The 25,823-nt window shown below is 46.0% G+C and overlaps 1 protein-coding gene across 1 annotated transcript in view; it reads right to left on the minus strand.

Annotated features, from left to right (window-relative positions):
* Positions 1-2,015: 2,015 nt before the first annotated feature.
* Positions 2,016-25,823, minus strand: part of Abca4 (ATP binding cassette subfamily A member 4) — a 133,359-nt gene continuing 109,551 nt past the window's right edge. Inside the window, exons 37-50 of the mRNA XM_032896643.1 lie at positions 24,775-24,890; positions 23,669-23,816; positions 21,511-21,634; positions 21,024-21,153; positions 16,888-17,008; positions 16,431-16,493; positions 15,869-15,975; positions 12,755-12,896; positions 9,438-9,572; positions 8,711-8,814; positions 8,540-8,632; positions 5,634-5,883; positions 3,578-3,664; positions 2,016-2,343 (exon numbers count right to left, since the gene is read on the minus strand). Coding sequence (XP_032752534.1) covers positions 2,221-2,343; positions 3,578-3,664; positions 5,634-5,883; positions 8,540-8,632; positions 8,711-8,814; positions 9,438-9,572; positions 12,755-12,896; positions 15,869-15,975; positions 16,431-16,493; positions 16,888-17,008; positions 21,024-21,153; positions 21,511-21,634; positions 23,669-23,816; positions 24,775-24,890 — 1,743 coding nt within the window. The 3' untranslated portion in view covers positions 2,016-2,220. The remainder of the gene's footprint in view (positions 2,344-3,577; positions 3,665-5,633; positions 5,884-8,539; positions 8,633-8,710; positions 8,815-9,437; positions 9,573-12,754; positions 12,897-15,868; positions 15,976-16,430; positions 16,494-16,887; positions 17,009-21,023; positions 21,154-21,510; positions 21,635-23,668; positions 23,817-24,774; positions 24,891-25,823) is intronic.

Genomic DNA, 25,823 nt, shown 5'->3' on the forward strand with positions numbered 1-25,823 from the left:
GTGGCTTGTCCTTGTGGTTGTACACTTCATTCAGGTGACTCTTCCTGCTTTTTTAAAAATCTTTTTAAATTTTTTTATTTAAATTTTATTATTTATTTATTTATTATTTATTTACATCCCAAATGTTGCATCCCCTCCCGGTCCCTCCTTCTCAGAGTCCCTCCCTCCCACCCCCCTTCATCATCTCCCACTGAGGCCAGACAGAACAGCCATGGAGGCTGAGCTGCTTGTCTGCCTATGTGCCTGGGGCCTAGTTCCAGCCTGTGTCTGTTTTTTGGTAAGTGACTCAGACTCTGAGAGCTCTCAGGGGTACAAGTTTGTTGATTCTGTTGGTCTTCCTGTGGGCTTCTCATCCCCTTCAGGGCCTTCAATCCTTCCCCTAACTCTTCCAGAAGTGTCCTGACTTCCGTCTAATGTTTGGCTGTGGGTGTGTCTGCATCTGTTTCAGATAAGTAGAGCTTCCCAAAGGGCAGCTATGCTAGGCTCCTGTCTGCAAGCATAACATAGTTTCATTATAATGTCAGGGATTGGTGTTTGCCCATGGGATGGGTTTTGAGTTGGACCGGTTATTGGTTATTGGTCTCTACTCTATCCCTGCATTTCTTTTAGACAGGACAAATTTTGACTGGGTTGGTGTCCTTATCCCTCCCCTAGGGGTCCTGCCTGGCTACAGGAGGTGGCCTCTTCAGTTTCCATGTCCCCACTGGAAGGCATCTTGTCTAAGGTCATTTGCATTGACTCCTGGGAGCCTCCCCTATCCCAGGTCTCTGGGACTTCCTAGAGATTCTCCACTCCCCCCATCACCACCCCCAGCAGCTGCAGCTTTCCATTTCATAGGGCCCTCTGGGCCTCTCTCCTGTCTCTCCCCTCATCTGCCTCTGCTTCCCCATTCCTCTCCCTCTCCCTCTCCTACTCAGTTCCCTCCCTTTGCCTCGTCTGACTATTTTGTTTCCCCTTTTAAATGTGATTCAAGCACACATGCTCGATCCTTCCCTCTTGTTTAATTTCTTTGGGTCTGTGGGGTATATCATGGTATTCTGTGCTTTATAGCTAATATCCACTTATCAATGAGTACATACCATGCACATCCTTAGTCACCAGGGAAATACAGATCAAAATGACACCAATCAGTATTATGGCTAAGATCAAAACCTCAAGGAACAGCACATGCTGGTGAGGATGTGGAGAAGGGAAACACTCCTCAACTGTTTGAAGGGTTGCAAACTTGTACAATCACTCGAAATCAACCTGGCAGTTTCTTAGAAAATTGGAAATAGTTCTGCCTGAAGACCCAGCTATACCACTCTTGGGCATATACCCAAAAGATGCTCCACCATATCACAAGGACACAGGCTCCACTATGTCCTTAGCAGCCTTATTTGTAATAGCCAGAAACTGGAAAGAACCCGGATGTCCCTCAACCAAAGAATGGATACAGAAAATGTGGTTCAGATGACCCTTCTTACCCTCAGAGTATAAATTTTCTGATGCTCTGAGTAAAGTAGCCTGTTGCATAGGACTTTAGTCTGCCTCAGTCTTAGACCCTGCTCTTCTTGATTCGCACCGTCACTGGAATGGTGAACAGAGGAAGCCTTGGCTTCTCTACAAGGACGTCCTAGGTGTAATAATCCAACACGACTCATCCCTGCTCATCCATGTCCTTTCACCTCCTGTCCTTACTGTACCCAATGAGTAGGCACTCAAACATGCCACGCAAAAAAGATGTCAAACTTACATACAGAGAATATCTGTGGATAGCCTTTACATGTATTACCTGTGGCTAATGCTTACATGCATTACTAGGTGGGTGTTTTCCTTAGCCCAGCTCTATGAAGACTTTGATGCATGGCATTACAGTGAGCTCATTCCCTTCCACTCCAGTGTTGCAGGAATTCTGTGACTACTAGTATAGTGTCAATGACTCTCATGAAAGCTCAACCCTCCGAGAAAGCCAGAAACTGTACCAGAGGCTGAACACTAATGACCTCTTGCCGAGCGGGACATTAATGAGCAGAATCAGGAAGCTGCTTTTTATTCTTCCTCCCAAATAATACCCACACATCCATACCCCTCCCACTCCACAAAAGTAGATCCACTCAGAATGAAAATAATCGCTAAGGCCAAAGCCACTAGTCAGGGGTCTGGATGAAAAGGTGACCGTGTTCCAGTTTTGCCATCGGGAGTTCGGGTGAGCCGGTGAATATTTTGGTTTCCTCCAGCTCACTGTGGACTCCTCGTGTGCTTATCTGCTGCTGCAGTGGGGTTGTTTATGTTAGCCAGTTGTTCAGATGATCCAGCGGGTAAAGGCTCCTGTGTCTCTAGCCGTCCGGATTTCCCTTCCAGCTACAAGGGGAAAACAACACAGAAGGAAATCAGATCTGTGCGAGATCCCTGGGCATTTCTCATCCTGGGTTTTGGAGCAATAAATTTTTAGGTCTAAAAGAGTAACCACTGGCAGTTTCTGGAGGGCGCTTAGCTGAAGGAACTGGGATTGTATCAGAACACCAAGTAGGCTGCCTGATTTCTTAACTGTGAATCTAAGATCTATGGAATTATTACAGAGACTTACATGCCAGTGTGTGTTTACATCTTATAAGAAGGCTACACCCTTGGTACTCTTTCCAATGGATGTTTTGGAGACCATGTTCCCCACTCCCATGCTGGGCATCCAACCTAGGCCCTTGTATTAGACCAGGGCTTATACCATTGAGCTAAATCTCCAGACCTGGGTGTTTTTTTAACCTTGCAAGTAACCTTGCTGGCTTAAAAGCCAAGAAATTATAACTTGAGTTTAGCCCTGAGTCTAGGCTCCTGGGAAGAAGGGTCATTTGACTGGGGATATATGAATGCCAGTTGATATGTATATATGTATATATATATATATATATATATATATATATTTCACGATAATGAATCTAGATCAAACTTGTGCATTAAGCATTTTTCTAACAAGCTTTCTAGCTAGAGACATATAATCTCCAATCATAAATTGTAGGCTACCTTCCTGATCCAATATCAGCTTTGGGGCGGGGAACGAGAGGGCTGGAGATGGGCCTTTTCAGTCTATGCAAAATGTGGCTTGTCCAATGATCTGGTTTAAACACACAAACCCACCCGACTCCACCTCCACCCCAAGACAGACTTCTCTGTGCAGCCCTGGCTGTCTTGAAACTCACTCTATAGACCAGGCTGACCTCAAACTCACAGAAATCCCCCACCTCTGCCTCCTGGGTACTAGGATTAAAAGTGTGTGCCACTGCCACCACCAGGAAGAAGTCAACAATTGCATGTAGGCCTGAAACAGACTCTGAGATCTGTTTTCAGAAGAGAAGGGATGTGAAAACCTCATTTCCCATAGTGTTCGACTGAGACCGGTTCCTAATAGAGAACAGCTGGGACCACCTGAGGCCAAGCATGGAGGATTGTGGGTATGATATGGGCAGGTGGAGATGTGGCTTGGGCGGGCTCTTTGCAGAGCCTCACGGGAGCCTAGGAGCACCTCAGGCCCAATTAGTCAGCGAGGCCCCTGAGCTAAGGCCCTCCCTAAGCAGTGGTTGAGAGAGAGCAATAGAAATACCTTGGCTTGCCAGCTGGCTCCGGCAGCCCGAGGGTGCAGAGGGAGCTCATAGGTCTCAGTCTGCTGTTTGGCGAAGTTTACAAATACCTGCAGGCAAGAGGAAAGTAAGTAGAAGGTTCTAGAATGATGAGGCCCTACACCGCCTATGTGCTTTGCTCTGGTTTTCCCACAGCCGATGGCCAGTCTGCCTGGTGGAGCTTGTTTCCTTCTGTGGCTTGTCACAGGCCTCCACAGTTGTGCCCTGGACCAGGTTTGCCTCTTACACTCCTGAGCCTAAGGGCTTGCTGGAGGGTTCAAAAAGACATTGGGCATGCAAAACTGGGATAACCAAGGCAGCTGGCAGCAACCAGGGTCTCTAAAAACAACTGAGCAGCAGCAACTGCTCTCTGCTGTGTTCACAGGCAGTGTGGCCAGAACTCCTGAAGAAGGAATCCATTGTGACTGCCACCTGCCTAAGGGTGGCAAGAGCTTCTCTACTCGCCTACTTCCTTTGCTTTGCCAAATGGTCTTTAAAAAGGGCCAACCCCCTCAACAACGGAGAACTCAAATGTTCATCAATGAATGGATAAGTAAAATGTGGATGTAAGCAAATATTCCTTCATCTTAAAAAGGAAGGCAATTCTGAGCATGATACAGTGTGGGCGTGAACCCTTAGGTCACTATGTCATTCACAAAATGACAATTACTATTCACTTACATGAGGAGCCTAGAGTAGTCAGGTTCATAGACAATAGAAGGACCTGAACAGGGAAGACACCAATAGACATGCTAATGTGGATTGTGGGGGAGCTCTGGTGGCCCCAACCCTACCCAAAAAACTATGCACCTCTAAGGAATGCCAAGGGAGAGCATAGCAGTTGGACAAAAACATTTACATGTAAGTAACATTACAAGGACTGATGAGGTTGTATTTATATGTTTAGGAATATGTGTGTATATATCTATATAACTATAGATAGAAAGATGGTAGATAGATGACAGATAGATAGATGATAGATAGATAGATATGTAGATAGATAGATAGGTATGTAGATAGATAGATAGATCATAGATAGATAGTGTTGATAGATGGATAGATGGACAGATAGATGATAGATAGATATCAATAATTTTATAGAAAGAAAGTAGACAGAGCCAGACATGTTAGCACATGTAATCCCAGCACTAGGGAAGCTGAAGCAGGCTTGCACATGGTCCTGGGTTACATATAACAAAATCTTCAAAAATAATGTGAAATGGTAATTTCCAGGTACTGTCTGGGGAAGAAGAGTGGGGGTGAGGTGTTGGTGAGCATTTCAGTAACTCAAGATGAGAAGAGTAAAGACAAGCTATGGAGACAGCTCAGTCATTAACATATATTTAAATATGTTAATATTTAAATGCTTGTCAGGCTAGTATGGAGACCAGAGATCAGATCTTCAGGACCCACATAAATGCCTGGTAAGTATGGCAAACTACAATTATAGCCTTGGAAGATGCAGACAGGAGATCCCTGGAGCAAGCTGGCTCACGAGAGCATTCACATTGTTGGAAAGCTCTGAGTTTGATTGAGAGACCCTGCCTCAAAGAATAGGAGGAAGAGCAATCGAAGAAGATTCCTGATGTCAGCCTGAGGCCTCTACATGCATATTTACACACACACACATGCTCACATGTATCTGCACACATGCAAACATGCACACACAAACACACATGAACACACACCAACATCACATTCACACTAATAAATAAATACCTACATAAAAAGCAAATGTTTATCCAAACTCGCTGAGCTGTACAGTTAAATATCTATTTGTTCTTTTCAAATTGCACGTGAAAAAGTTGGCTTGGAAAGAAAAAGAAATCAGCTACTGCCATAAAACAGCAAGCATGAAGTATAAGAAGAAGATGAAACAAAAAAAAATAGTCAGTGAAGTTTGTGGATGATTGAAATGGTGACTGAAACCATGTCTGAAATACCAGACTAAGGGACAGAGACTAACAGTGTGTTAAAACCGAGGACATCCTACCTGCCTTCCATGTTACCACTGGCACCTATTACCCTGGGTAGACTTGCCTGGTCCAGTGTGGTCTGGGTAACTGAGTACTCCTCGATGAGCAGGCTGTCCTTGTGGGAAATGAGCAGCTGGAAGATCCTGGCCAGGGAGGATGAGGGGACCTGGAACTGGAGCATGCTGTGGTGTCTCTCCCTCTGCACGCTGCCAGGAAAGTTGCCCTGGAAGAACTGCTCCACAGGATTCAAATCAGGAAGCAAGTCGTCCTTTGGGGATTTGATTTTCATTGTGACAATGTAGCCATCTCCAAACCTAGCAAGTGAGCAGCGTGTACAGTACTGTAAGAGCTAAGGCAATCCCTAGACAAAGAGTACACTCATCAGGCATAATGGGGATTAGAAGCCCAAAGCATTGGCCTTCTATGCATGTTTAAAACTAGGAGTGAAAACCAAAATGTTTGCCATCAGTTTCTGGAGGTCTACATGTCTGTGTGGTGAAACTGGATGAACGTGCTTGCTGAAGTCCAAGGTGACTGTAGCCCCCTGTAGAGATCCTAGGTCCACCAATAAAGTGCTAGGGCACTGAGCTCTACGTGGGGAAGACTGAGTGGCTTTTATATGATTTACCAGGAAAGAAGAAAGGCTTGGGAAGGCACTACTTCCTGAGGAAAGTTCATGAAAGATATGGACTTTGTTGTGGTCTGGATATGATACACTGCCTGAAGACTCGTGTATTAAAGAAGTCCGCCCTGCAGCACTGATCAGAGGCAGGATCTTAAGGGGTCATACGATCATGAGGAGCTCTCCAGTTATCAGTTGATGATTCCACTAGAGGTGGGACCCAGCTGAAGCAAGCAGATCATGGGGACATGTTTTTAAAAGATGTGTGTGTGTGTGTGTGTGTGTGTGTGTGCGCGCGTGCGCACATGCATGTGAGTGTGTGTGTTTCTCCCGCTCTCCTAGAATCTACTAAGGTAAGCAGGCTTCTCTATCACGCATTACCAACACGTTCATCATCATGATGTTCTGCCCCAGGCCCAAATCAATAGAACCAGGAGTCTTTCCTTCTTTTTCTCTTTTATTTGTTTGTTTATTTATTTATTTATTTATTATGTAAACAGTGGCCTGCCTGTATATATGCCTGCAGGCCAGAAGAGGGCACCAGATCTCATTATAGATGGTCACAAGCCACCATGTGGCTGCCAGGAACTGAACTCAAGACCTCTGTAAGAGCAGTCAGTGCTCTTAACCTCTATGCCCATCTCTCCAGCCCCGCCTTTCCTTTTCTCTTTCTCTTCCTCTCTCTCTCTCTCTCTCTCTCTCTCTCTCTCTCTCTCTTTTATAAGTACACTGTAGCTGTCTTCAGACACACCAGAAGAGGGCATTAGATCTCATTACAGATGGTTCTGAGTCACCACATGGTTGCTGGGATTTGAACTCAGGACCTCTGGAAGATCAGTCTGTGCTCTTAACCACTGAGCCATCTCTCCAGCCCAACCTCTCCTTAATGTTAAGTTTTTCTCTGGCATTTTGTTACAGTGATATAAAGTAGACTAACAATGATGCTCCTTCCTTCTCCTCACTAGGTTTGCTGGCCACCCTATGTGGATTAAGAATGGACCATCAGAAAGGGAGTGAATCATTGGCTAGTGACTGTGATAACCTATGTTAAAGTTTACTGAAGAACTTCCTCTGTGAACTAGGGCTGTCTCTACAGTAAGAAACTAGTAGCCTTCCAGTATCAGGAAATCAGCCATCGCTCCACACAGGAGCACCCTCCCCCTTATCTGGGCTATCATGAGGATATTGAGGAATGAGAGGGAAAATGGAGGGATATACTCTAGCAGTTAGGCATGAGGAGTTGCTGACACGGGCTTGGTTTTCTCATAGGCTGATGCTTTCATAGCTATCTGTGTAGTCTCCACATGGTGGTTACTGAAGAAATAAATCAGGGTCAAAACCCTTTGCCAGGGCTGGAGAGATGGCTCAGTGGTTAAGAGCACTGACTGCTCTTCCAGAGGTCATGAGTTCAATTTCCAGCAACTATGGCTAACTATCATCTATAATGGAATCTGATGCCCTCTTCTGGTCTGTCTGAAGACAGCTACAGTGTACTCATCTATAATAAATAAATAAATAAATAAATAAATAAATAAATAAATAAATACCTTTGCCAAATCCACCATATATATTAGATCTTTCCACCCCTGTGAAGAATGGTGGTTACCATGCAACAAGGTTCATGAACTCCCCAAGATGTGGATCTCAGCACCAGCTAGCTTGATAGCTTATATCCTGGGTTCATCATATTAAATATATTCTAATATGCCTGGGGAAGAATGACAAGTATAAATCTACTCTTCCCCCGACATATTAGGATGTGAGAAGCGATGCTGTTATAATAATCTCATTTTAATGAATTCTTAGCTTTAGCTCACAAGTTATAAGTAATAAGGAATTACCTTTAACCATTTATAAGTTTATGGTTACAAGGTAATATTGCTCAAGATTACTATATTATTAGTTTGTCACATGACATGTGGTCATTTTTTAAAAACTGAACCAGATATAATATTCTAGAAAGAAAAACTGGTTCTCAAGCTGTTTGATCTTTTGTTCATTCCTACGTTGGTTGTAGACCCCTCATGAAATGTGCCATGGGTCCTGGATCTGTAGAGAAATGTGGGCTGATACTGGGTCAATGACAGTGGCCCTCCCCCATGCCAGCCAGGGTTTGTAAATGTCCCAGTCAGAACTCTCCTATCCAGAGACTCCTGTGAACTTCCAACCACAAGCAATTAGCCCAGTACAGAACATCTCATCAGCTTTCTCCATCTGCCTCTAGAGAGTCTGGCCCAGCCATCACCAGCCAATGTCTGTGGAATGAGAGGCACAAATGTCCCACGATGAACTCAAGGCCTGGATAAACCCGTAGAATGTAGTAAAAGGTAGCCCCTCCATCTGCTTACTTGTACTTGAGGTGTTGGATGGTGCCCATGCACTGAAAGGTGCCCTTCACCATGATGGCCAGCCGCGTGCACAGAGCTTCACACTCTTCCATGCTGAAAGCAGGAGAGAGGACGTGAGACAGAAGGTGGGGGGTGCTCCTTCCTTCCCCGACCTCCCTGGGGATCTCTTGCCTGTGGGAGGTGAGCACCACGGCTCTCCCTTGTCTGATGATGTTCACAATGGTATTCCACAGCATGCGGCGAGCCTGCGGATCCATCCCTGTCGTGGGTTCATCCTGTGGAGTAGGAGAGAAAGCAGGGACATGTGGACATGTGGACATGTGGACATGTGTCCATCACGACATCCTTCCTGGGCTAAACAGACAAGTGCACAACCACTTCCCAGCAAGCAAAGCAGTGCCATGTCTTGTAGGCAGAAGGGGAATCAGAGAGTTCAGAAACACGGTTTACACCTATAGATCGTGTCAGCTGCGAACTAGGGTTAGGACAATAGAAATAGAGAAAGAGGATAGTGATGATATAACAATGACAATGATTAATAAAGGCAATAGCAGAATTATCCTTAGGAAGGGTCAGGGGAGTGAGATAGCCCAGGTAACTTTACAGTCCCCTCTGCGTCCTGTGCCATTTAAAACCCAGACTGAATGGACTCAGGGACTCTACTGTGGTCCATTTCACGTGAGGGTCCCTGGAGCCTGTGATTGAAGCCACTGCTCCAGTCCACCGAAGGCAGACTGTTCTGTGACCAAACACTTGGCTAATTTGCCTTAAAGGGACGATGTGTGAGGGATCCAGACAAAAGCAAACTGTTGTCTTTCTAGAGCTGCAAGCCCTGAATTAATTTTCCCAACTCAGGACACGCAGCGACATTTCCACTCTGCAGGGCACGCTGCCTCACCAGCAGCAGCAGGGGCGGGCAGCCGGTGAGTGCTATGGCTGTGGAGAGTTTCCTCTTATTGCCTCCACTGTAGGTGCCCGCTAGGCGGTCAGCGTAGAGAGACAAGCCCAGGCTTTGGATGCCCCAGTTGGCAACCTAGGAAAGAGAAGAAACGTCAGCTGGTGGCTGATGAACAAGGAAGGCCCCAGGAACGGGCACTGCTCAAGGCTGTGTTCTCAGATGTCGTCCTGCCAGACAGAGATCTGTGTGGCAGGGCCATCTGCTGGCTGCTATCCACCAGCACATACTTTAAGGTAGCTTTTCTACCCTTGACCTTTGGTTTCACCAAGGTGGCTTCCTGAGTTCTGCAGCCCTCTTGGAAAGAACCTGCAGCCTTCCAAAGACTTCGTTTCTCATCAAGGTCTCTCTGAGAATACAGTGCACCCTAAACCCATTGGCTCTATCCCCATAGCAGGGACACCTGCTGTAACCTTCTTGTGCATCTAATGAATGTTTGCAGAGCATCCAGCATGAGCCAGGCAGGCACTGTAGTAGGCACTGCGGTGGGGTGAACAGTGTGGTATGCTGCCATTGTTGTTATACTTCCCAGGTCAGAGGTGATAGATTTTTTTTTTTAAAAAAACAAAATTGATGATGGACTGGAACCATGTGTTGAGGGATCCCAACAGGGAACTGAGGATTTGTGAGTGCAAGTATGTGTGCAAGTGTGTGTGTATGGGTAAACACAAGCACGAGCCCACATTCATACCCAGGAACACACTCAAAATGTCCTGAGGCATGCTCACCCTGAAGGCAGCTCTGTGACTCACTTCCCTTCTTTAGCCCTATACTTAGACGTCACTTCCTGTGCACCTTCCTCGCTTCCTGTGAGCCTTTACCTGAACCAGCCACTCTATGGACAAACACAAACCTCTTCCCAACAATCGTCTTCTGCTTAATTTTCCTCTCAGAACTTGCCGCTCTCTAACTCCCTGAATATTTTACTTAATCTGTTGTTATCCTACCACTAGGATGCAGTCTTCATTCTAAACTTGTGATTTGGAAATGGTTTCAAGCGCCATCCCCCACCCCCAATGTGTACATGTGTGTGGGAGTGTCATGCACCAGCCTACTTCACATTTGCCTCGGCACATATGTGATGGACAGGAGACAACCTTGAATGATGTTCCTCCCCTTCCTCTTTGTTTGAGACAGGGTCTCTTAACTTCTCACTGCTGTATATGACAGGCTGGGTGGCCAGTGAGCTTGGAGCATTCTCCTGCTCCCCTCCCATCTGCCCGTTAGGAGCACTGCGTTTACAGACATGCACCACCACACCTGACTTTATCTAGATCTGGGCATTCAAACTCAGGCCTCTGTTTGCATGAGTGTTTTACTCATGTAGTCATGTTTGTAGCCCTCGTTGTGTTTCTTTAGCACCCTGTGATCAGGGACATTTCCACAGACTTTGATATTCAAAGCACACAATCCTTCTTTCTCACCTTCCTTTAAAAGGAATGTTATTTCTTTAGATTTTGTCTGATTCTTTTTAATAAGACTCGGGCTGTACCCTGTCAGTCAGAATTCTTGTGAAGTTGGAGCCTTCCAGGGTGTCATATCTGGGAGCATTCTACAAGACATTCATTTTGTTCCTCTAATTGACATGTCATCTAATTTTTTTACTGAAAAATTACATACCTACTTGGAAACCAATAAGCAACTTATACAGGTGCTATTTTAGACTACATAAACTATTTAATTTCTCATCTGCAAACTTCCCTGACTGTCTGTTGATGACTGAAGTCTTCAATATGGTGTCTAACTTAGGGTTTCTATTACTGCAATATGCAGTCTAAAACAATAGCTCAGACAGTGAAGCGCTTTGTCCCACTCTACCTTGCCCACGACTAAGGATAAATACCCTACTATCTGCAGGATTATTTAAAACAGAGTAATTTATTTCCACTTATATTGACTGTCAGGCTTTCTCTCTCTCTTTCTACTTTTTAATCTCCAGTCTTATTCTTACTGATGCAGTCTTAGTTCTGAATCTGTAGAACATACACGCACCTGCATGAGTCAAAGCTAAACAAAAGGATAACCTCAGAGAACCATTACTCCCTCCCATCGGCCCTTCGCCCCAATTTCCTCTTATTATCATAATCATGGTTGTCTGGTGTGCTGGTTTACCCCTCGTAGGTTCTATCGATGAAGCTAAGCACCTGCACGTCCACCTCTTGTTTTCCTATTTCTTACATAAAAGCAGTGTCCCACATGTTCACCTTCACGCCTTGCGTGTTCTCACACAGTAATACTAGAAATAACTCTGACAATAAGTCCATAACAGGCTGCAGAGGCATCCTTCTTCTCTTCCTGGAGCAGCATCAGAATGTCACATGTATCATCCAGTTGACTACGTCTAAACATTTAGGTGATGTCAGGCACTTTGCCATCCCAAGTGGAATGAGTAACCTTGTGCATAAGCATTTTGTACTGTGATGCAGATCATTGGGCTAAATCTCCAGAATGCTGATTTGTTGGTTCTTGTACACGGTGAAAGCAGATACTGATTTCTGCGCCCTGAGATCTGGCATGGATGAGGGCATTATTATGAATATTGAAGAATCTCCTGCATCAAGGTGGCCTAAACGATGTTCCTCAATTATCTCTGATTGGTTAGTGAAGGCTGAACAGCCAATGACTGGGTAGAGGAGATAGGAAGGCTGGACTTCCAATCCCAGCTAGGGGAACAGGGAGAAGAGTCAAGGAGAAGGAGTCCACCATGAAGTAGACGAGTGTCCAGAAGAAGAGCCATGAGGCAGGTGAAGGAAGAAGACGGTCACCAATGGTCACCAAGTAAGTTCTCCATGAGCACAGACAACTACAGCAGAGCAAGCTAAGGAGAGACTGAATGCAACTAACTTGGGCATGAGGCTGGGAAGTAGCCAGGTACCATAGAGGGTTAGGATTATCTGCTCAGCTACTGTGCTTAGAGCCTCTTGAGTAAATGTGTAAGTTTCTATCTTAATTATTTGGGAACTAGCCGGGTTAGAAAAGAAAACTGCCAGTTTTAAATGTCATCCTTACTGACAGATGGGTTATAGGACAAATGTATGTATCACCAGATAGACTCCAGGGCAAGAGTTTACTGCGCATGTGTTCATTTTGATGGCTGCTATGTCTGGCTTCTAGGGGAGGACTTGGCACATAGTAGACATGGCCATTTACTGGAATGGGTGGATAGCGTGCCCAGTTTTCTGTCTCTAAATGATTGCATTCCATAAAGTAGGGAGATAGCTTGCCAACCTCCCACATGGCCACAACGAACTGTTTTTCACCTTCTCAATTTCCTTTGATGGCACACCCCGCAGCCTGGCATAGAGGTAGAGATGTTCCCGGCCTGTGAGTAGGTCATCAATTGCATCGAATTGAGGACAGTAGCCCATGTTTTGATGGACATCAGAAATATTAGTTAAAATGCTGCAAGAAGAAAGAGGAATTAGTAAGTTTCCTTCATAGAGGGGGTGATCAGGGAGCAGGGGCCGGAGGGTCTTTGGCCCTGGGGCAAGACCTTCTCCATTTTAGAAACACACAGAATTTGGAAATCAAAGTGGGGATCCTTCAGTTAGAAACATGAACTTCTGGAGTGCTGAGCTTTAATTAGTTGGATTTTTCTGAGGTTCCACAGTTGAGATGAATTGAATACCTGCCACTTGAGTGAGTAGGTTGGATCTCCTGGCTTGAGGGCTTAGAAGCAAAGGTTTAAGAGTTGATCCTATCAAGGCTTGATGTCCCAGTATAGGGGATTGTCAGGGTGGGGAGCGGGGAGGAAGTGGGTGGGTGGGTGATGGAGTAGACTTACAGAAGGAGGGGGTAGGGGTGGAATAGCGGGTTTCTGGAGGGGAAACCAGGAAATGGGATAACATTTAAAATGAGAATAAAAAAGGCAATTAAATTAAAAATATTTTTAAAAATGATCAATGAATCGTCAGTAAATCTTAATCCCTTCCAGACATTTATGGGTAGCTTGGAAAAGGTGATACTCCCCAGTGGAAGGAAACATCTTTCCCTGTATTTAATCACAGACAAAGGCAGATAATCAAGATAGCTACCCAGGGAAAGGAGACTGGCAAACAACAGAATACGTTTCTATCTTCCCATCTGATTAATCCCTTATCATTACCCTGCCAGAAAATGTATTGACCAGAACAAGAACAAAAACTTGTGCATAGAGCTTGTTGTCCAATCACCTTTGTCTAACCACTTACAGATTGGAGCTTATTAATAAATGGTAGCTATAACAGGATGGGATACAGAGTCCAGGGCAGTTCCCCATTGTCACAAAGGTCACTCAAAGTACAGGTAGGACAGTTGAAACCACTCAGGGGAAAAATGAAGGAACCTTTCCAAATTCACAGGAATTTTCCCACCTGCAAGCCCCAGTCTTTAAATCTTTGCTTTCTCTCTAAATTACAGCTCAGTTTTACCTTAGGATACAGCAGGCTGTGTCTCATCTGTACTAAAACTGGTGTTGCCCAGTAACTTATTATATCTGCCACTGAGCCCTCTCTCCATAGTTCCTGTTGTCACCACTGTATTTGCTTGGTGGCCAATAGCTGGGTGGCAGGTGAAGTGTACTCGGCCATCACCAGGCTCTGTCTTTGTCAGTGTGTTTGCTTAGCATCCACCAGACATGACCATGGAGGGCTGGGATCCCAGATTCATCTTACCAGAGTCCCAGAGGATGCTCAAGACGCCCCCTGCTTGTTAGGCTGTGTTGAGCAGGGCTCTTGGGTAAAGGAAGGGGGTCTTAGTCAAGCAGATGTTGGGGAGCTGTCAACAATGTCTGTCTCCACTAACAAACCAGAATGGAGTGCTGTGAGCACACTCTCTATATGTGGGTGCTGTGAGCGCACTCTCTATATGTGGGTGCTGCTGTACAGGAGCAGACAGCAAAGAGGCAAACCATTCTCTTTTCTGCTTTTGTGGGACAATGGACGGTGACAGGAAACGGAACGGTTGAGCAGGTTCAGTCTCTGGGGCCCAGGCACCTGCCTGAGATGGTAGGCAGTCCCTGCTCCCTACTAGATTTGGGGCCTGGAACACATACCACACTCCTCACATAGGAAACCTGGGTCCCAGCCAAAAGCAGAGCTCTCCATGCTAATGAGGCCCTGAGGATTTGGCCCATAAGCTTCCCTTCCCAGACATCCCTCCCAGCAAAGAGTAGTGTTTAATCTCTGGTCCACCCTGAGCTGTTGGTATGTATCCATTCTCCACAATGAGCAGTCAGTAAATGGTATGGATAAACACTGACTGTCTTCTTTCATCAAGAATTGTAGTGGCAGCATGAAGAAAGTCTTCAACTACTGAGCTGCTGCCTTAGTCTCCTGCAGAAGGCCTCTCTGCACTCCCAGACAACTATCCCTAAGCTAAGGACTTTCACTAATCAGCTAAGTTCCTCATCCTCAGCCCACAGCCCCTCCCACATCTCAGCTTGTTCCCAACTCTGAACGACCCAGCAGCGCCTGCCTGGATGGATGTCCAGGAGTTTGGCAGCCTCTGGTCCCGGGCTGTGGACCCTTGACACTTTGTTCTTTACTCCAGCTGCAACTGGACACCCAGAAGCTTAGGAACCCCGGCTTCAGCCTCCCACATCCTAGGCTGTGTTTTCCCGTGCTCTTAGAGGTGCCTCCATACTTTGCTAAGCCCAGCCCCTAACAGGGTAAATGTAGTCTAGCAGCTATGCCCAGCACTCCAGCGACAGGGTGGAACATGGACCCACATGCTCTGTTGCGTACAGTAGCAGTCCGTTTAAACTCGCATTGTTATAGAAGCTAATAGTCACTCTCCAGAAGCCAAAACACAGGCCAACTTTCTCTTTCTCAGCTTCCCTTGGTCTGATGAGAACAAGGATTGGCACACAAATGCTTAATGCTGATGAGGTCCTCCTGAAGTCCCTTAGATGAGGACCTCCATTCTGAAACTCAACCCAGGGAAAGGATGTATCAACCTAGGAGTTCTTAACCTGGGATTCAGAGGCTGCAGTGGGACCACAGATGTACCCCAGGGCTCAGTAAATCCCTCAGAACTTCGTAAGCTGTCAGGAAGGAGGGAGTGAAAGGGAAGGAAGAACATACAGGGCTCATCAGTTGCTCAAAGGAGTCTACAGCCCAAAGAGATGAAGAACCATTGACTTAGTGTTTTCTAGAACTTTCTAGGAATTCATGCTAAGAGCACACTCCCAACCATTACATTTTAGTTTGGCTTTTCTAGTGTATCTGTGACTTGCATATTGTTGAACCATATTCTGTGGTAGGCCCCCTTCGCTGTATTGATCTTTCTGGGTCTAGGAGTTACAAAGGCATATTGACACTGGATGGCTTTCCATATGCGAGGACAAGGACATGGCCTGTGGGGACACCCTGCCACAGGAAGGGCAGAGCACTCACCTCTTGCCTGCTATGGTAGCATCCCCTGATGTCACCGAGGTGTCCCCAGTGAGCATCTTGAATGTGGTGGTTTTGCCTGCACCATTCACTCCCAGGAGGCCAAAGCACTAGGAGAAAACAGAGAATAGGAATTGCTCTAGTGACGAAGGACATCTTCATTGCCAGACCCCAGGCCAGTGTGAGAGCTAGGAGAATCATCTTAGACCTGCCTCTGCCATTACTGAGGTTATTGGTCACGTGTGGGTACCAAGACAAAACACATCTAATCCTAACCGACATGGGCACTAACTGTGTAACACGCTGGCTTTGATGACTTAGAACAAGAACAAAAACAAAAGAAAAATACCTTAGTAATATTTTATATTAATTACACATCAAAATTATATTTTGGGCATATTGTATAAAATAAAAAGTAAATTTAATGCCACCTGCCACCATATCTACTAGAAAGTTTGAATTTCATTAGACTTTTACTGTCCAGCTCTGCTTAGAGGGAGAAGATTCGTGGTAGAGGGCTGATTCTTCTCGAGAGCTATTTCACATTCGTTGGTATGGTACCCACCTCCCCAGGGCGGACGCCGACACATAACCGATCTACTGCTGGACTGGAGGAGCCTGAGTAAACCTGTAAAATTCAAAGAAACTGGGCTGAAGACGGAGACAAGGGTAGAGCAGGGCAGAGGAGTGAGAGCGAAAGGCAGCACAGAGTGGTTTGGAAGAAAGCCACAGACACTACGAAGGCTACACATTAACATGGCACTGGGAGAGGAGTCACGGCAGAGTGGTGTGGAGGGTGAACCATGCCCTGCACATACAGAACAGGCAGCACGTGCCAATGCTCAGTTGGAGAAGCTCTTCTGGAGGCCCCACGGCACCCAAGATGAACAGTGGGGACAATATCGTGGGAAATTGGTGGTCCCAGGAGGCAAGTGACAATACCAAGATGGCACGGTGTTCCTGCACCATCTGTGTGCCCAGCCTGCAACTCCAAGAGAACATCGCCCACACCCGCTCCTCACCTTGGTTAGTTCGTTTAGCTTTAAGATGTCACTTTTACTTCCCCCACTCATAACTCGTTGCCTTTCTTCAGCCACATCATCATCTTCATCAAAAACGGGCTCTCTAGCAGGCTCAGCGATCCTAGAGGAAGGGGCATGAGCAGGACTGTGCTGGGTGTGCAGTAACTGTCACGCTGTCCTTGCCCAACGGCCCTTCCTGTTACCCACTTTTACTGCTCTAGACTTCTTTCCTCTACGTCTAGTCTAAAAGTGGTTCCTGTAGGAGGGACACTAGGCAGAAAGGTCAAGGGCTTCCGCTGACATTCTCTCTTGCTGCCCTCCTCCTCTTCATGCATGACCGTATGTTTGCCCCTGGATCTCACTGAGCCTGGCTTTCTTCAACCACATGAAGGGGAGGGAAGAAGGCTGTCTCAGGGTTGTGTGAAGATGAAGTCTGAATGATGCTTGCCACAGAGGAAAGACTTGGGAGCCAGCATTATGTTATTAAAAGCATTGCTCTAAGGCAAGTGAAATGTAGCTGAGTTATTAACTGCCAACCTTCCCCTCTTCCTCCAGCCTTTCTTACCAACTCCATGATGAGATAGCTTTGTCGTCTTATTAACACACGCTCCCAAATATTTCTTGATCCAAGCTGTAGGTTCCAAGTCTAACCTCTTGGAGCTTCTCTGTCCTGCATCCAGGTCCCATAAGCCTTTGCCATCTGTACTTTTTTTTTAATTGTACTCGCTCCTCTGCCAATCACTGGCACCTGCCCCTGGTCTCCACCTCATGCAGGCCATTCCCATAGCCTCAGCAAGTTCTCTTACTCCTGCCCTGACAACAGAATCTTCCCCGTCTTTAAAGGCACAGACCCTTCTCTGAAAATCTTTCTGACTACTAACGTCTAGAATGCCCAACCTTTTGGCACTGATCCATGACACTGCCATCTACGAGTGCGTTATGCTGTATTCGGAGCAATCCTTGGATGCAAGAGACCCATAGTCTGTAAGTCAGACGTGCCTGACCCAGGGTTCCAGTCTTTCCTTTCTCCCTTACTGACAGCATCTGACCAATCACCAAGTCTTGTCTAAAGGCCTTTCTACTCTATCATCTCCCAATGCCTCCGTCTATATCCAGGTCACTGTTGTTAATCAGCATGGACTCCCATCTAACCTCTCAGCATGGCAAGGTCCTGTCACTGCCCTGGTTAAAATACCCCAGGGATCTCATGTTGCTCCTGGGTCCCAAGTCCTCAAGAGGAGGAGTATTTCCTGACCCAACACTGTGCCCCCCTGCACTCATCTTCCTGTCCCATGGCTCCCTGAAAGTCCTTTCATTCCATGTACCAGTCTTACTCTCTGGGGTTGCCACAATTTTGTGCAGGCCATGTGGGGCACAGCCATATCTAATGGGAAGAGCAAAAGTCCTAAAGCCAGCACAGCTGCTTGACAAAGGTCAAAGGTCGGCAACACTGAGCCAAGTGATGCGATCGCTCTCTTGCCATCCTCTACTTCCCCCCGTGATCTCCACATGTCACACGCTTGGGGGGTGGGGGCAGGGGTTAACATTTGTATAACCTGGAATATTGGACTGATGAAAATTTTCTTATGAATCACATATACCTCCTCCCAGGGTACTGCTGCTAAGCTTCCCTGGGAAAGTCCTGAGCATATTTCCCCTCCTGTCTTTAGAGAGATATCCTTATCTGACCTTACTTGAAGGTCCTTCTTACACCCTACAGGTTATGACGCAAAGAAACACGCCAGAGATCCCCTTACGGGGCTCTGACTCCGAGATACTTTTGGAACATCTGCCCCTGTACTTAGGAACAAGATAATCAGAACAAAGTAAGCTTTAAAAGGTAAACAAGATAGAAGATTTGGCAGTAGATCAGGTTCAAAGCCTCTTACTATACACTCAGGCAATGAAGTGCCATTTAAGATTAGGGGCTGTGGAGCGGGTTGGGGATTTAGCTTAGTGGTAGAGCGCTTGCCTAGGAAGCGCAAGGCCCTGGGTTCGGTCCCCAGCTCCGAAAAAAAAGAACCAAAAAAAAAAAAAAGATTGGGGGCTGTGTATGGTTTGCCCCATGAGGAAAAGGCAGAGCAGCAAAGTTAGATTGTTGGAGTTACCTCTGCCCTAGACAGGGGCTTACACAGATGGACAAAGAATAGTGAGGATAAATAATAAAAAAATATTAGGACCTTCCCTTCTTAGAGAAGTTAGCTTGTGCAGGGCCATTGTAGTATCATATGGCCAAGGAATAGAAGAATACCAAGATTAAACACATGAATAAATTCCACAAAGATATAAAATATAAACATTGTATTATGGCAGAAACTTAATAATAGCAGTAGCTGTGGCCTGAAGAGGTTTATTGGGCCTAATGGCAATTAACACTCTGACCATTAAGAGTTAATAATATAGTGCTGGGGACATCACAATCTGCCCAGCCTGACTTGGAGATTTTCTGAGTGCCCTTGAAACCATAAGATTCTTAAATATTGGGTTATGGGGTTGATGAGGGAAAATGACTGTGAAAGATAACTGTTCTGTCACCATTTATCAATGATGACTAAACTTATGACCAAGAGGAAGTTAAAACACAGGTCCAGGGACAAAAATGACATGGTCTATGTTTTGGAACAAAATTAGTCTGTCCATGCGTACTGAGTTCTGTATAAATAAAGAAGCACTCTGACTGCTAGCTAGTCAGGCTTCAAGATCCTCCAACCCTGACTGACTCACTCCTCTCTTGAGGACTTCTTATCTCCTCTGCGGGACCCAGCCTTTGTTGGGGATGGCCCCCAGCACACGTCTTCTACCAAAAGCATCCTTTCTTCCTCCCCTCCACTCTTTGCTTGTTAATTATCTGCATGGTGTGGCTGTTGGGTGTCTGGAAGCCAGATCTTTCTGATGCTCTTTAGGACTCAATTGTATTGATATCAGTGTCTAGAGCTAATGACTTAGTTTTGGCAATCAACTCTCTCCTCCTCTCGTCTTCTTCTTCTTCCTCTTCTTTCTTTTTTTTTCGGAGCTGGGGACAGAACCCAGGGCCTTGCGCTTGCTAGGCAAGCGCTCTACCACTGAGCTAAATCCCCAACCCCCTCCTCTCCTCTTCTAAACCCCATGGCCAACACAGCAAACGGCTGAGAGGCCTACGGATAGCCTCTCACAGTCTGGCCCATAACTAGAAGCACTACTGATTATCTTATTCCCCATGTATGGATTTATTTTCTTTCTTAGTCTTCTCGACCCCGTGATTAGGGAAGTAGGTCATTTATAACACACCAAGCCCCAGAACTGTTTATTTACAAATGGTCAGACTAACTCTGAGAGGAGAAAAGGCTAAGAAACAAAACTTTGCCATAAAAGTCTCTTAGGGACTCTTAGGCCTGGATGTGGCCCGCTGAGGGGGGTGCACTCCAGAAAGGAAGATCAGGTCAGCGGGAGGCAGGCAGGCTGGGAAGGGCCTGGGGCAGTATGGCTGGACAGGAGCATAAACTGACACCTGACCTGACCTTTGAGATGTCCTGGCAACACTAGAGTTGGCAGCTATCTAGATCCAAGTGTGAAGGTTGAACTACTTTTTTTTTTTGTTCTTTTCACTTTTCCATGGCCCCCTTGAAGCCCTTACCTGACACAGGGTCCCAGTGTTACTCCTTGTCTCCCTTTCCTGCCCTCACTCAATGTTCTAACTAGCAGGGAGCTTGCTTTGCCTCACGTCTCGTGGATGGAAACCGTGCTTCCTAGTGTCTTGGATTCTCCATCATGATCCTTGTTTTCAGTTTTATTGTCCAACTTAAGAAAAGTATGTAGTAATTGCACAAGGAAGTTCAATGTTAGCAATGAAAATGAAACCATTGTATTTCTTTTTTTTTTTTTTCTTTTTTTCGGAGCTGAGGACCGAACCCAGGGCCTTGCGCTTGCTAGGAAAGCGCTCTACCACTGAGCTAAACCCCCAACCCCTGTATTTCTAAAAGATTGAGGTGAGGGCTCATCTCTAATTTGAGCAGGGCTGTTTTAACCCATCTCTCCCTGTTGTGTGCAGAACAAGCTGAGCCCTGAGAATGAAGAGAACAAAAACCAGTATGCACAGTTTCTGAGAACCACGCTGAGGTGAAGCCCAGGTGGAAACAGTGCCCTAAGCAATGACATACCACCGGGTGAGGAAAAAGTGGTGTTGGATGAGCAGGGTCAGAAGGAAGTACACCACCCCTTCTATTGCCATAGCAACCAGGTTCTTCCCAATCAGGTCCCACTGGAATGGGTTTGCAGAGTACTCCTCACCTGAGAAGAGAAGCGATGGGACATTGGTAAGAATAGAGTCTGCATCAGGCTACCAGGCTCACTCATGAAGACCTGACTCACATGCCTAGGCCTTATGTGAGAGGCTAAGAGATCCCAGATCAAGTTCTTCGTGGCTCCCCGGGCCAGAATATAGGAAGGTAAAACACTGTGCTTGGCCCCAACTGGAGCTCTTGGCCACAGAAACAGGCCCACCCTAAGCCCTTCTAGGTGGCTGGTCTAGCATGTAGGTGCCCTCCCAGTGTCTAGGCTGTAGATCTGACATCAGAACCCTTGTTGTAACATTCCCAGCACGAATATATTCATGGTTGTGACCCACAGACCTAGAATGCTACCCACCAAACTGGGCATAGACGTCTGTCACAGCTTGGCTGAGTGCCAGGTCGATGAGGCCCCTGCCCAGGCAGAAGTGTGGGAAGACAATGAGCAACTTCCTCAGCATGGCATTGAACCTGAGCAGCGTCTGAGAAAGAGAAGCGAGGCCGTTAGGGGCGTGGGAGCTGAGGTCCCCTTGTGAGCAGGTAGGCTCTGATGACTTCACAGAGCAAGGCCAGGCGTTCTGGTCTTCTGGTGGGGCCCAGTGCAGATGTGTGGCCACACTCTGAACTGTGAAGAACTAGTGAGAAAAGAAAAGGCTAGGGACACAGACTCCCCCCCCAGGAAGCTGGAGTGCTGGGAGTACAGTCATAGCATAATATAGCATAGCCATAGCATAATATAGCATAGCCATAGCCATAGCAGAGCATAACATAGTCATTGCCATAGCCATATAGCCGTAGCCATAGCATAGCCATAGCATAGCCACAGCCATAGATAGCATAAAGTAGCATAGCCATAGCATAGCATAGTATAGCATAGCCATAGCTATAGCCATAGCCATAGCATAGCATAGCCATAGCATAACATAGTCATAACCATAGCCATAGCAGAGCATAGTCATAGCCATAGCCATAGCTATAGCATAGCCATAGCAGAGCATAGTCATAGCCATAGTCATAGCCATAGCATAGCATAGTATAGCCATAACCATAGCCATAGCATAGTCATAGCCATAGACATAGCATAGTCATAGCCATAGCATAGCATACTCATAGCCATAGCCATAGCATAGCATAGTTATAGCCACAACCATAGCAGAGCATAGCATAGCATAGCCATAGCATGGTCATAGCCATGGCATAGCATGGTCACAGCATGGTCATAGCCATAGCCATAGCATAGCCACAGCCATAGCTATCCATAAATAGCATAGCCATAGCCATAGCATAGCATAGCATAGTTATAGCCATAGCATATCCATAGCATATCCATATCCATAGCCATAGCCATAGCATAGCATAGCATAACTATAGCATAGCCATAGCCATAGCATAGCATAGCCATAGCCACAGCAGAGCATAGCCATAGCCATAGCATAGCCATAGCCATAGCATAGTATAACATAGTCATAGCATAGCACAGCCATAGCATAGCCACAGCATAGCCATAGCCATAGCATAGCCATAGCATAGCCACAGCCATAGCATGACATAGCAGGACTCAGAGATAGTCATCAAAAGTAAAGACAACCAGCCCTGTAGCCACCTACTCCCCTCTTTTTAAAGGCCTCTGTCTGGCATCTCCTTCTGGACAAAGAAACAGAGGGTGTAGACAAGGCAAGTGGACCTAATACCTGATAAAATAGAGGTATTCAACACCAGGGTTACCTAATCCTGTCCTTGGGTGCTAGTATGTTATCATTTATGTACAAAAAGAAGTTACAGAAAGAATACGTGTTTGTTTGTATGTCTTCAGAAAACCCTAAGAACTGGAATAAGGTGGAGTCTCAAGGTGGGAGTTGGGTGACCTGAAATGGGTGGGGAGCTTTTTCATTCTTACCTCTTATTGTTTCTTTTACAGTTTTGAAGTTGTTTGAACAGAAGCTCCAGTGGCACAATCAGTTAGTATGTGTTCCTTTTATGAAATCACCTGACTATGCCATTGTATATATGAGTGTGCACACACACATGCATATGAGTGTGTGTGTGTGCATACACATGCTTTCTACCTTTATTCTAAAAATTTAGAATCATGAGTGAATATATGTAGTTTAAAGAAGAGGCTTACAAAGCTATGGCACTCACGGCACATAAATCAAGACTCAAGAGTAGGGAGTAGGGGCTGGAGAAATGGCTCAGTGGTTAAGAGCACTGACTGCTTTTCCAGAGGTCCTGAGTTCAATTCCCAGCAACCATGTGGTGGCTCACAACCATCTGTGATGAGATCTGACACCCTCTTCTGGTGTGTCTGAAGAGATCTATATGGTAAATTAATTAATAAATTAATTAATATTTTAAAAAAAGAGTAGGGAGTAGTGCCCAGTGAGGGTGGAGGAGACAGCCCTGCTCACCAGGGCATGTGCATCTGCATATACAGTGTTCTCCATGGCTCTGGGGACTGCTATATCAGCTTGAACATCCCACCAACAAAACCAAGAAGCCAAGAATGTTCTGCTCACCCGGTTATTCTCAAATAGTTCCAGGACAAATGTGATTGCGCTGCTGTTGATGCCGATGAACAGGTTAGCACAAGACAAAGCCACATAGGCTGTGCTGGGGACGTCAAACAGGAAGGACGCTGGATACATCATTGGGATGACTGCCCATCTGTGAGAGATGACACAGATCAGAGGGAGAGAGTTCCATCCCATCAGCCATGCCTCCAAATATGAGGGGACATGTTTGGACTGGCCAGGGTCCCAGGGAAAGAGAGAAAATATTCCATTCTTTGGTCTCTGTACTATATCTTCAAAACAAGTTGGTGGTATCTGCCCTAACCATACCATGAGTTTTATGAAGGGCGAATGGGGCAGGAAGAGCTTTGTGTGAACTTCATTGAGCTCTAAAGCCCAGAGGCTACCCACAGTAATGCTCTACTCTAGGTAAAACAGAACGGAAGGTCCCAAGCTCATCTTCATGGTTCATTTCATAGTTCACAGTTAAGCTGGCTTCGGAGTCCACTCTCAAGAGAGATAAGGAAGACCACTGTTCTAGGACAGAGACCATTGCTTTGGTGACTCCCCTCTCTACATGACGAAGAGCTAGGCATCATTCCTTCCTTTTTTACAGGTGAGGAGTCTGCGGCCCAGATAAATGCATTCTTTGCCACAGTTAAACCTATAGCAATTGGTAGCCTGGGATACAAGGCCGCATGCTGTGCTCCATAAACTGATTGGATTCAGTTTCCGTGTCATCTTCTGGCCTGACCTAGGGGCAGTGCTAAGGCTTGGAATCTTCCACTGCACACAGATAATTCTACACTGGGCAGCTTGCCCACAGAGGGAATAGAAATCAGAGCTGGGGAGGAAGTGGGGACTGAGTCCTAGACTTCGGTCAAGGCCACAGTTGGAAGTGAAGAATATTCAGACGAGGTGGCATTGATCTCTTCATCCCTAGTTGGACTAGGACTCAGACTTACATGGCTGAAGTCAGCCAGGCAGATTTCTGATTAGCTATCACAGAAGCTTCTTGATCTGGAGGCTAAACCTGCATGTGCTACCACTACCAGACACCCCACATTTGCTGTCAGAAAATAATATCTCCTCCCCTGGCCCAGATGACTTACCCATACAGCATGAGCAGAGTGACAAGCGCAGGGAGGTTGTCTGTGGATGTGTAGGCTTTCTTTTGAAATCCAATGAAGATACCCACCACCAGTCCCGCACTCACAGCATAATTCATCTTGAAGAGAGGAGACAGTAAAACTCTGAACCTCTGTGACCTGGGGACCAGGCTCCTTCAACTCTTATGGACGTGGATTGAGTCCATTTGTCTAAATAGATTTGGTCAACTGACACAGAGGTAAGGCATAGGTCAAGCTGTTCATAGTTCTCCTGTGAGCTCTTTTCTACCCGTTTAAAGACCTCCAGTCTGTGTCCGAAGAAAGGATGTATATGAACGTCTCTCTGCTCTCTTACTCTCTTGGTCCCTCTTACTCTAATTGGTCATAAAGTTCTGATGGTTATTCTTTCTAAACATGTCTCCAGAATTTAGAAAAACTTAAAATATAGCTTTTTGTCTTTGAGAAGCTCACATGGATAGGGGTAACTCTTCTAAACAATGCAGTTTTGAAGACATTAGGTCAGGCTTGGAGAGCTGGGTGGCATGGTAAGATTAGGTCTCCACCAGGGTAAAAGCCTGGTAAGGGTAAGGAGGGCACTGCACAGAGGGTACCTGGAGTGAGTGCCAGAGCCCTGTTGAGACAGGCAAGCATAAGGAATAGCTTAGCAGCCTGTGACTCCACTTGGCTTGGGCTAAACACACAACCATTTCCAAATAATACTTGTTAGCAACTTAAGACTCTGGCTTCATCAGGTTGCGTGCACACCTGTGGTAAGCAATGGAAATGTTACTCCTCTTAGCAACCCTTTGATGTGCCCTACTCGAATTCCAGTACTTCCTGGAATACTGCCTTGGAATTACAGGTTATGGACCTATACTGAGCAGCCTAGATTGGCTAGGGTACAGGGATAATAAAGCAAAAATGAACCCTCAAATGAACTTTCAGGGGAAATTCCCCATTCACCATCTTATGCCTATGTACAGCTGGACATGCATAGGATTAAAACCAGGAGGGGCATGCACATTAAGCGAAGACTTATACAATCCTAGTTG

The sequence above is a fragment of the Rattus rattus genome, chromosome 3 (assembly GCF_011064425.1).
Source record: "Rattus rattus isolate New Zealand chromosome 3, Rrattus_CSIRO_v1, whole genome shotgun sequence".
NCBI lineage: Eukaryota > Metazoa > Chordata > Mammalia > Rodentia > Muridae > Rattus > Rattus rattus.